At 41.7% G+C, this 12,740-nt stretch overlaps 1 protein-coding gene across 2 annotated transcripts in view; it reads right to left on the bottom strand.

Moving 5' to 3' along the window:
- Positions 1-661: 661 nt before the first annotated feature.
- LOC138681717 (uncharacterized) overlaps positions 662-12,740 on the bottom strand; it is a 74,178-nt gene continuing 62,099 nt past the window's right edge. For both annotated transcript variants that reach the window (XM_069769501.1, XM_069769502.1), the window contains exon 4: positions 662-1,334. In XM_069769501.1, coding sequence (XP_069625602.1) covers positions 795-1,334 — 540 coding nt within the window. In that variant the 3' untranslated portion in view covers positions 662-794. The remainder of the gene's footprint in view (positions 1,335-12,740) is intronic.

Raw genomic sequence — 12,740 nt, 5'->3', positions numbered from 1 at the left:
GTGCAGTTTTGATAAAATTATTCTCCGAATGCTGAGCTCTGTTTAACACCGCATACACCACTATCAACTTTCTGTCAATGTAATGTGTACACCAAAAGCTGTCAGTGTTAGGGGCGAGTTACACATAACAGGTGGACTACATAGCACGTGACAACTAGCCCTCTACTGATAAAATTAAAGTTTTATCAACAGGAGATTATTGAACCTTTAATAAGCAGCTTAGTAAGTGACTTCGCTGGAATCAGGTTCTCTGCCCGTGCATTATGCTGCTCTCAGATGGGGTAAGAAAAGCTGGTGAAAGATTCCCATTAGGTAAACACAAAATAAGCTTTAAAAAGGTGCAAATGAAAAATCGGTGAAAAACTCCAAAAACTAGACAAAAAAAGCCAAGTGACACTGCAATTTTGAATTGGCACCTTTGTGTTTTGGGCTTTAGATTACTTATATTTGCAGCACACAAAGTAGTTACTGCTGTAATAGTCAATCGAGTTTCTGCTTGCACTACAAGCACACATACACTGCTTAGTGTCAACTAAACTGATTATTTTGTACACAGTCATCACTACCAAAGTACTGTATATGTGGTAGTACAAGTTTATAGTTGTTTTCTATTACCACTTACCCCATTTTCCTTTTGTTGTTAAGAAACTATAAAAAGCCATAATAATTATAAAATTTAATATAAAACAGAAAATGCCAAGTTCGTAATAAAAACAAATTAAATTATATCCTAATAAAGGAACAGCTTTAATTGTAGTGTCCCAATAAAAACACTAAAGTGTTGAATGTCAGTGTTACAAATGTTCTTCTTTGTACTGGGAGGGTTCTATTACATGTGAGTTGGGCAGCGGAGACATACAAAAGGACTGATTTGCCCTCATCCGTGTAGGACTACAGCTATATTCATGATTAATGGAAACATAATCTTGCCGAGGAGAAGTCATTGCCTGATGTTGAATACTATAGTCAATAGAGTTAGAGCAACTTGGTGGCTGACAAGCATAATGTGGCATTTGAAAGAGTGAAATGCTAGATTCTTCCGTGAGTTTCTTCATCATCCCCTTGAACAAAATATCAGTTATAAGAACTTCTGATAATAGTCTTTGTTTGTCATCCATTTTGCGCAGCTTTGCAGCAACTGTTACACCAAATGCATCAAATTCATCTTCTTTTTGGTTTAAAACTGCTGCTGCTTCAGAAAGCAGTTGTCGACTTAGATCATCGTTTACAGGCTTTCGTTTTTTCTGGCTTGGCACTGGAATGGGCGCCTGCTGTTGCTTCTGTTGGTGGTGTTGTAATTCAATGATTTCTTGGGGTGGACTACGAATACAAACCTAAAAAAAAATAGACAAGAAAATTGTGACAATCGCTTGTCGGGGAGTAAGACGAAAGAAAAAATGTTGCTATTAAACAGATATTCTCGAGTTGTGGCCTTTGTTACTTGGGGTGCGGGTACTCCCTGAGTGACGGGTCTGAATCAGTAGCTTTCTTCTACTATTGAACTTCTCATTGCTACTGTGACACATCACCAATCTGTCTGGGTATTGTTCTGATTCTACATTGTCACAATCACTATATTTCTATACAGACATCACAGTGCATTGGAACTAGCTTATGGCTCTAGTGAGCAATGACTAGGACAACTACTCTGAAAATTAACAATGGTAGGAGGCTGCAGGATTGTGATTTTGCAGGACTAATAACACATCAGGAGCCGAGAGAGAAGGGTAGATAAGCAGCTAGCTGCTGTATGGAAATCAACGAGATGAAGAGAGATGACAGAGTTAAATGGGTACTTCCATCTTCAAGATCCTACCTCTATACTATATTCTATCTATATGTAGTAGGTGTAGTAATAAAAATAATATTAGAAAATAGCTCCTATTAGAAATGTACATAATTCTTCTGATTAGCCATGTTACTTACTCCATGTGTAGGGCATTTCAGTAGCTTAGATATCCATGGTTACGGCTACTCACATAGCGACAGTTAGTGGTTAGTGGCTACAGCCATGATTATCTAAGGCCGGTTTCACATTAGCGTTTTGAGGAGCTACAGACTTCCTCCGTGAAGCCCCGCCCTCAGCCGCACCTCCGCCGCTAGCTCTGCCTACTTCTGCATGCGGCCTGCGTACCTATCTTTAACATTAGGTATGCAGGTCGTGCGGCTGTATGCGGATGCTTCCGCATGCGTCGTTTTGACGATGCGGAGACCAGCATTGGACGCAGCTGGTAGCAATTTCTTTTTTTTCTCCGTATCGTCACAATGACGCATGCGGATGCTTCCGCATACAGCCGCACGACCTGCGTACCTAATGTTAAAGATAGGTACGCAGGCCGCATGCAGAAGTAGGCGGAGCTAGCGGCGGAGGTACAGCCGAGAGCGGGGCTTCACGGAGGAAGTCCGCAGCCCTCCACAGCTCCTCAAAACGCTAGTGTGAAACTAGCCTAACCTAGTGCAATGCCCTGCACATGGGGTAAGCAACATAGCCAATCAGAAGAACTATACTACATTTCTTATTGGAGGTGTTTGCTAATATTATTATTACACCAACTACAAATTGGGATAGGATCTTAGAGATAGGAATACGACTTTAAGGTCATGTTCACATGTCCAGTATTTGGTTTGTATTTTACATCAGCATGTGTAAGCCAAAACCAGGAGTGGAACAATCAGAGGAAAAGTATAATAGCAATACGTCACCACTTCTGTATTATCACCCACTCCTGGTTTTGGCTTACAAATACTGATGTAAAACATGGGCGGACATACCGCATGAGCAGCCTGTGCCGCTGCACTGGGGCCCAGAGGCTCTGGGGGGTTCCTGCAGGGCAGCTAATAATGAGGGCAATTTGGCCTGTTTATCCGGCCCCGAGGCTTTGGGGGGTCCCTGGCCAGATTGCCCTCATGTGTGGCAGGCAGGGAGAGATCCCTGCAGCTCCGCTGCCTACAAGAGAAAATAGCAGCAGAGCTGCAATGATCCGTCCTGCTTCCTGTCACAGAAGTCAGTGGTGCAGCTGGATGACATCCACTGTGGCCACTGTGCCAGTGAGGGGAAGCTGGCAGTGATGCTGTGGCTGCGGGAGAGCGTGCGGAGAGGTGAGTGGTGCTGTGTGTGTGTGTAGGTGGAGGAGAGGGCAATGATGGGGGTGGAGTAGAGGGCAATGATGGGGTGGTGGGGGAGAAAGGGGTGGTGGAGGAAATCATGGAGGTGGTGGAATTGGTAAATGATGGGGTGGTGGGGGAAGAGGAAATGATGTAGGTGGTGGGGGAGAAGGAAATGATGGAGGTGGTGGGGGAGAAGGAAATGATGGAGGTGGTGGAATGGGCAATGATGGGAAGGGTCGGGGAGAAGGCAATGATGAAGGTGGTGGAAAGGACAAGGATGGGGTGGTGGGGGAGAAAGCAATGATGGAGGTGGTGAAATGGGCAATTATGGGGCGGTGGGGGAGAAAGCAATGATGGAGGTGGTGGAATTGGCAATGATGGTGGTGGTGGAAAGGACAATGATGGTCGTGGTGGAAAAGGGCAATAATGGGGGTGGTGGGGGAAGAGGAAGAAATTATGGAGGTGGTGGAATGAGCAATGATGGGGTGCTGGGGGAAAAGGCAATGCGGGAGGAGGAGGACAATGTGGGGTGTGGGGAATTAGGAAAGGAGGAAGGGGGATTTATAATGGATTTAGGAACAGAGGGAGGTGGAGGAAGACATTATCGTTTATTATGTTTAACACAGTCCCTTAGTATATAGTGTACTCACTTATTATAGATAGCACAGTCCCTTAGAATATAGTGTACTCACTTATTATGTACAACACCATCCTTGGTTACTTAGTTTCCTTTTTAATTATGTACAACACTGTCCCTTATTACATACCATCCTCTCTAGTTATATATGGTTCCGTCCCTTAACCTCTCGAACTCACCTCTTCCTCTTTCTGACCACAACCTACTCACATTCTCTTCCCTCTCCAATCCTTGTCCACAACCCCCACCCCACAAACTCTCACACCCTCGCAGAAATCTTAAACACCTTGATCTTCACTCACTCTCTGAATCCCTCCTCCCTCTCACAGACATAAGTTCCTTACACAATCTGGATGATGCTGCCGCTCTATATAACACCACAATAGCTGCAGCTTTGGAATCTCTTGCCCCTCTCACACATACCAAAGCTCGCAAAATCAACAGACAGCCCTGGCACACCAGCCTGACCAAAGAACTGAGGCGAGCTTCCAGGGCTGCTGAGCGCAGATGGAAAAGATCCCACTCCAACGAGCACTTTATCACATTCAAACAGTCCCTCACTACTTTCAAAACCACGCTCGCCACAGCAAAACAAACCGACTTCTCATCTCTCATATCCTCCCTGTCTCACAACCCCAAACAGTTATTCAACACCTTCAATTCTCTCCTCCGCCCCCCAGCACCTCCTTCCTCCCCACTCACCTCAGCTGAAGACTTTGCCTCATTTTTCAAGCAGAAGATTGAGAACATCAGAGACAGTCTTAGTAAACAACCCCCAGAACCCTTCCTCCCAACTACCCAGCCCTCCACCTCCAAAACCAACTTCTCAACCATTACAGAAGACGGACTCTCCACTCTACTCTCAAGATCGCATCTCACCACCTGTGCACTTGACCCACTCCCATCCCACTTCATCCCAAACCTCACCACAGTCTTCATCCCAACCCTAACCCATCTCTTCAACCTATCACTAACAACTGGCATTTTCCCCTTAAGCTTTAAACATGCCTCAATCACACCTATCCTCAAAAAGCCCTCTCTTGACCCATCCTCTGTATCTAGCCATCGCCCTATATCACTTCTCCCCTTTGCCTCAAAACTACTGGAACAACATGTCCATCTTGAACTGTCCTCCCATCTATCTTCCTGCTCCTTCTTCGACCGCTTTCAATCAGGCTTCCGGTCACACCACTCCACTGAAACTGCCCTAACTAAGGTCACCAATGACCTATTAACCGCCAAGAGCAAGCGACACTACTCTATCCTCCTCCTCCTGGACCTGTCCTCTGCCACTGACACAGTGGACCATTCGCTGCTGCTGCAGACCCTCTCATCCCTTGGCATCACAGACTTGGCCCTATCCTGGATCTCGTCATACCTAACTGACAGACATTCAGCTTCTCCCACTCACACACCACCTCCTCACCTCGCCCCCTATCTGTCGGAGTCCCGCAAGGTTCAGTTCTAGGACCCCTGCTCTTCTCCATTTACACCTTTGGCCTGGGACAGCTCATATAATCTCACGGCTTTCAGTATCATCTTTATGCTGACGACACACAGATCTACATCTCTGGACCAGATATCACCTCCCTACTAACCAGAATCCCTCAATGTCTGTCTGCTATTTCATCCTTCTTCTCCACTAGATTTCTAAAACTTAACATGGACAAAACAGAATTCATCATCTTTCCCCCATCTCCCACGACCTCCCCAACAAACCTATCCATTACAGTAAACGGCTGCCCACTATCCCCAATCCCACAAGCCCGCTGTCTTGGGGTAATCCTTGACACTGATCTCTCCTTCAAACCACATATCCAAACCCTTTCCACTTCCTGCCGCCTCCAACTCAAAAATATTTCACGGATCCGTACATTTCTAAACCAAGAATCTGCAAAAACCCTAGTCCATGCCCTCATCATCTCCCGCCTTGACTACTGTAACCTCCTGCTCTGTGGCCTCCCCTCTAACACTCTGGCACCCCTCCAATCTATTCTAAACTCTGCTGCCCGACTAATCCACCTGTCCCCCCGCTATTCCCTGGCCTCTCCCCTCTGTCAATCCCTGCACTGGCTCCCCATCACCCAGAGACTCCAGTACAAAAGTCTAACCATGACATACAAAGCCATCCACAACCTGTCTCCTCCATACATCTGTGACCTCGTCTCCCGGTACTTACCTGCACACAACCTCCGATCCTCACAAGATCTCCTTCCCTACTCCCCTCTTATCTCCTCTTCCCACAATCGCATACAAGATTTTTCTCGTGCATCCCTCCTACTCTGGAACTCTCTACCACAACATATCAGACTTTCGCCTACCATCAAAACCTTCAAAAAGAACCTGAAGACCTACCTCTTCCGACAAGCCTACAACCTGCAGTAACCACCGATTGACCAAACCGCTGCACGACCAGCTCTACCCTCACCTACTGTATCCTCACCCATCCCTTGTAGATTGTGAGCCCTCGCGGGCAGGGTCCTCTCCTCCTGTACCAGTTGTGACTTGTATTGTTCAAGATTATTGTACTTGTTTTATTATGTATACCCCTCCTCACATGTAAAGCGCCATGGAATAAATGGCGCTATAATAATAAATAATAATAATAATATAGCTTCCTCTGCTGTTATGTACAGTACTGTCTCTTACATAGTGTATTCTTGTTATTTTTGTTATTCACAGCGCCCTCTTATTACATAGTCCACTCTCTTGTTAGATATAAAGTGATTGCTGATGGAGGAGCCGGTAACCAGACTACCAGTCCATCATCTCCTCCATTAGGAAATAAGCTTTAATATGCTCCATCAGCCATCATTGCATTATATATCTAACAAGAGAGGACAGTATGTAATAAAAAAAACAGGGCTCTATATAATCCAATATGTAAGGGACGGTGGTGTACATAGCAAGAGAGGGCACTGTATAAGGGACGGCAATATACATAATAAAGGATACTATGTAATATATATACATGTATGTGTGTGTGGCTATATATATTATATATATATAGCTTTGTCGCCATAAAAGGAGGGGGGCCCAGACACATTTCTTGCACAGGGGCTCCAAGCTGTCATTGTCCGCCCCTAAATTGTAAAATAATGACCAAACACTGAACATGTGAGCTTAACTCTTCAGCCTGGAATTTATATATTGAGCATACTGGTGGTTGATCGCCTTGGAAACAAGCTGTACACCATGTAGTATGCAAGTTGACATAACAGAAGTGCTAACAGCAGATAGAAAAATCAACTCATTTGCAATCTTATTTATTTTCATGCTATCGTGACCAATTTCATAATATATAATCCAAAAATATGGAAATATTAGACTGTATGTAACTCCAGTCATTCAGGTCTGAATTCACTATACATAGAATGCATATCATTAGCTGTACATTTACATGCATGTTGTTACAACATTTCTAAAAAATAAAAAAATCACACACACTAAGTACCTAAATATAGGGTGCTTCCTGGTAATATCACAATTAGTAACAGTAATAGGCAAAGTAAATATTTTGAGCGGGTTGGAATATTTCACATCAAAAGAAAAGGATTTTAGCGATTGCTTTTAGGGAACCTTTTTTGATACTTTATTTACTCACACAGTGTGAGTATGTGTGCTCATTGCTGGCTCCTGTTGGTGTGCACTGCTCAGTACTGTATTGCAGACATGTGCCAATGATGAGAGTGCACCCTGGCACTGAGGGTGGCTGGGCTCCTGCAATGTCCATGGGGAAATGCAGAGCAGCTGATTGATTTCAGGAAGGCCAGCTTGAGTGAGATCAATCTATATAGCAAAGAGCTCAGTATGTAAATCAAGGGCGCATAACAGTGCACGGTGCCCTTATTTGAATACGGAAAAACAAATTTCAGTAACTTATTCACTAAATTCTATACTACAGCTACAGGTCTGATTTTTTTTTTTTTTTTAACAAGAAGTTTAACTTGCATTTTTTTTTTTGGGGGGGGGGGACAGACTTGAAAGCACAAACAAAAAATATTAAACCCGAGTGTCAGAGAAAACATTAAAAAAATCCATAAATTTATCTTCAGTAGGAGAAAGAGCTTACAATCTACAACTCTCCTTGAAGAAGAATTACACAGTTGACATATGGGGCAGAAAGGAAATTGGTGGTAGTTAAGAAGTGACAAAACTAATTAAAACTCCTTTTGAAGCTCACACTAGCTGGTATGGACAGGTAATTAAGACTGATAGAGGGAGAAGTAGGCTCTTCTCCAGGATGAGTTACTTTGATAAAATAACATCCACAAACTTTGTGACTCCAATGTACTCTTAAGAATATTGGGTATAGATCCGATATTGATATGACATACATTTTCACCTTCAGGACTAATAGGGGAAGAATATGATTTTATTTTTATAATTGTGAGACCTGCCAATAAGCCCCAAATCAATAGTAGCCAGAGAGAAAACATGGCATGGCTGTTGTCAGCTCTGGAAAGGTAATATTCTGATAAAAAAATATGACAGATATTTAATGCCTGTGATCATCAGAAGTGAAGATATCAGGGAAGTTGGGAATATCATAATTTTCTGAAATTGAAGCCAAATCACAAGACCAGCCCTGTTATGAGTCATCAAGGTGAGGTGTGTGGGTGTAACTTCTGATAAAAAATACCAGGCAAATTATGAACCGAGTTCAATGTCGTTAGATACATCGCTGTATAGGCTTGATCCACGTTTTTCAGTCGGATTTCTTCCATCTGCTAATTTCTAAAGCCATTGCAGTGATGTCAGGTTTAGTTCTTTTCTTTTGTTAATTCTCTTTACTTTATGTAACTGTATATGCTGTATTGATAAGTCCTAGTGCTATCCATTTTTTCCCCTCAAAATAGTATACTAACTCATAGAGCTTATTGATCCATGTATACATCAATTTCCAATCCGTGAGACTCAAAAAATATCCCATTCTCATCTATATTGTAGATCAGTCTCAGCCATTAAAATCTATGGGGATTCCTGTAAAAAAAAAAAAAAAAAAAGATCAAATATGTCCTAGTTTTCTCTGCATTTTAACTGATCCATTTATGAGAGTCAAATGGATAAGTTCAGACGTTAAAACAGATGGAAATCTGAAGTACAAAGTATGCCTCCTTTGTTTAATCTATTTTATAAGGATTCCTATAGACTTTAATGGACGTGTCTGATCCGCACAATGGATGAGAATAGGATTTGCTCCGAAACTCACGGTTTCAGAGATAGTTTTAAAAAAACCAAAACAAATGTGTGTATCTCCAATGTAATTATAAGTCCGCGAGCGACCCTAAAGAAAAAAAAAAGGAACAGAGTAAGGATGTGCGACACGAATGTGTCAATACACACTTATACTACACATATCGCCCATTTCTCTACTGCTACTGCACTGAAATGTCACAGAATGGAAGGAAAATAATATACATTATTCCTACTACAATAAACCCTAGGATATATAGAGTTTAAGCAGTAATAAAAACAAATAAAGTGAAAAAAAAAATTCCTGTCGTAACATTGCTACAATTTGCATAAGTCATGCTCACTTGTGATAAAGTGCCAGAATGTTACCTCAAACATAATCAAGTACTTCCTCATATTAATTTTCGTCTAAACCCCATCTTATGCCTACAAAATAATGCCTGTATAATTGGGCTTTGTACATACATGTATCCTATATACCAGGGAGGCAGGTTAAAACAATTGGACCCTGCTGTGAGACATGTGACACAATTGTATAAGAAAAATTGAGAAATGTAGGAAATGTTTTTCATTTTTCCCCAAGTCCCTTCCTTCCAAATAAAATGTTCAAAATTTAGAATGTCTCACAATAAAAGTAAATGTTAGAGCACAACATAAAAATATTTAGCTAAAATGTCAAACTCAAAAATATGAAACAGCTTTGGGCATTTAGGGTAAACTAGCAGATCTCCCAGTGAGCATTTACAAATGGAAACCCCTCTGCATAATTTGGCCTTGTTCACACTTTCTAAGAAATGAGTAAGTAAGAAATGAATGAGATCTCAAATCTCATGACACCTGTTCTTTTCCATGCCGATTTGAACCACGGCATTTTTTGCAGTATGTCTATTCTTTCAACTCTTTTGCAGCATTTTTCACCCATTCAATTAAATGGGAAAATATAATTTAAATTAAAAACTCTTGTAAAAAACCTGTGTATTTTATGCGTTTTTTCCTGCCAATGCAGTGGTTCTTGGTACAGAAAAATACTCAATGTGTGCACATACTCTCATAATATTGGAATTGTGAATGAGATTTCAATAAATCTGCAGACTGAAGTAACTGGGGATGCACATGTTCAGTGCAAAGGGTAAAATGGCAGCAAATTAGCACATCATCGTAGGGATTGCACAAGGAGACAGAAAAGGGATACAAAAACATGTTTGTAAAATGTTTTTTTTTTATTATTTACATTACGTTTGTCTCTACTTTGTAATCTGGTGCCTAGCTGAAATTATCACTTAGAAACCTACTTTAAAAATGGAGCTCATCCCTATCCAAAAAAACAAGTGAATCTTGAACATTCAGCTAACAAGTTCCAACTTTCTTTAATTTTTTGGTCCTTCTGACTAAGACTGAGAAGTTTCATTAGAGATTGACGTAACTGGAATTTAAGCCAATGTCATTCATTTGCATAGCAAACATAATGAAAAACAAAGTATACAGTGGGGCAAAAAAGTATTTAGTCAGTCAGCAATAGTGCAAGTTCCACCACTTAAAAAGATGAGAGGCGTCTGTAATTTACATCATAGGTAGACCTCAACTATGGGAGACAAACTGAGAAAAAAAATCCAGAAAATCACATTGTCTGTTTTTTTTATCATTTTATTTGCATATTATGGTGGAAAATAAGTATTTGGTCAGAAACAAACAATCAAGATTTCTGGCTCTCACAGACCTGTAACTTCTTCTTTAAGAGTCTCCTCTTTCCTCCACTCATTACCTGTAGTAATGGCACCTGTTTAAACTTGTTATCAGTATAAAAAGACACCTGTGCACACCCTCAAACAGTCTGACTCCAAACTCCACTATGGTGAAGACCAAAGAGCTGTCAAAGGACACCAGAAACAAAATTGTAGCCCTGCACCAGGCTGGGAAGACTGAATCTGCAATAGCCAACCAGCTTGGAGTGAAGAAATCAACAGTGGGAGCAAAAATTAGAAAATGGAAGACATACAAGACCACTGATAATCTCCCTCGATCTGGGGCTCCACGCAAAATCCCACCCCGTGGGGTCAGAATGATCACAAGAACGGTGAGCAAAAATCCCAGAACCACGCGGGGGGACCTAGTGAATGAACTGCAGAGAGCTGGGACCAATGTAACAAGGCCTACCATAAGTAACACACTACGCCACCATGGACTCAGATCCTGCAGTGCCAGACGTGTCCCACTGCTTAAGCCAGTACATGTCCGGGCCCGTCTGAAGTTTGCTAGAGAGCATTTGGATGATCCAGAGGAGTTTTGGGAGAATGTCCTATGGTCTGATGAAACCAAACTGGAACTGTTTGGTAGAAACACAACTTGTCGTGTTTGGAGGAAAAAGAATACTGAGCTGCATCCATCAAACACCATACCTACTGTAAAGCATGGTGGTGGAAACATCATGCTTTGGGGCTGTTTCTCTGCAAAGGGGCCAGGACGACTGATCCGGGTACATGAAAGAATGAATGGGGCCATGTATCGTGAGATTTTGAGTGCAAACCTCCTTCCATCAGCAAGGGCATTGAAGATGAAACGTGGCTGGGTCTTTCAACATGACAATGATCCAAAGCACACCGCCGGGGCAACGAAGGAGTGGCTTCGTAAGAAGCATTTCAAGGTCCAGGAGTGGCCTAGCTAGTCTCCAGATCTCAACCCTATAGAAAACCTTTGGAGGGAGTTGAAAGTCCGTGTTGCCAAGCGAAAATCCAAAAACATCACTGCTCTAGAGGAGATCTGCATGGAGGAATGGGCCAACATACCAACAACAGTGTGTGGCAACCTTGTGAAGACTTACAGAAAACGTTTGACCTCTGTCATTGCCAACAAAGGATATATTACAAAGTATTGAGATTAAATTTTGTTTCTGACCAAATACTTATTTTCCACCATAATATGCAAATAAAATGATAAAAAAACAGACAATGTGATTTTCTGGATTTTTTTTTTCTCAGTTTGTCTCCCATAGTTGAGGTCTACCTATGATGTAAATTACAGACGCCTCTCATCTTTTTAAGTGGTGGAACTTGCACTATTGCTGACTGACTAAATACTTTTTTGCCCCACTGTACATATAATGTGAAATACTATAGGACCTAAAGATATGTCTAAAGTGTGTCCCTTTTGCAGCAAAGAAAAACTATGCTACTATGTCTCAATTCGACGGTTAAATAGTGTTAATCGGCTCTCTTCACATGCGTTCAACGACTCCATTTCAGGTTTTGTCACCTTTTTCATTATTATTGATGACACGCACAGTGCATGGTGGGCGCTCTTCCACACATCTATGTAGGTGAAGTTCACCCCATTTCAGTCATTGCGGGCCATCTGTACAGGTCCTTCTCAAAAAATTAGCATATAGTGTTAAATTTCATTATTTACCATAATGTAATGATTACAATTAAACTTTCATATATTATAGATTCATTATCCACCAACTGAAATTTGTCAGGTCTTTTATTGTTTTAATACTGATGATTTTGGCATACAACTCCTGATAACCCAAAAAACCTGTGTCAATAAATTAGCATATCAAGAAAAGGTTCTCTAAACGACCTATTACCCTAATCTTCTGAATCAACTAATTAACTCTAAACACATGCAAAAGATACCTGAGGCTTTTATAAACTCCCTGCCTGGTTCATTACTCAAAACCCCCATCATGGGTAAGACTAGCGACCTGACAGATGTCAAGAAGGCCATCATTGACACCCTCAAGCAAGAGGGTAAGACCCAGAAAGAAATTTCTCAACAAATAGGCTGTTCCCAGAGTGCTGTA

This window comes from Ranitomeya imitator, chromosome 5, assembly GCF_032444005.1.
Source record: "Ranitomeya imitator isolate aRanImi1 chromosome 5, aRanImi1.pri, whole genome shotgun sequence".
Lineage (NCBI taxonomy): Eukaryota > Metazoa > Chordata > Amphibia > Anura > Dendrobatidae > Ranitomeya > Ranitomeya imitator.
Note: the sequence above shows the minus strand (reverse complement) of the source record. Positions and strands in the feature narration are given on the sequence as shown.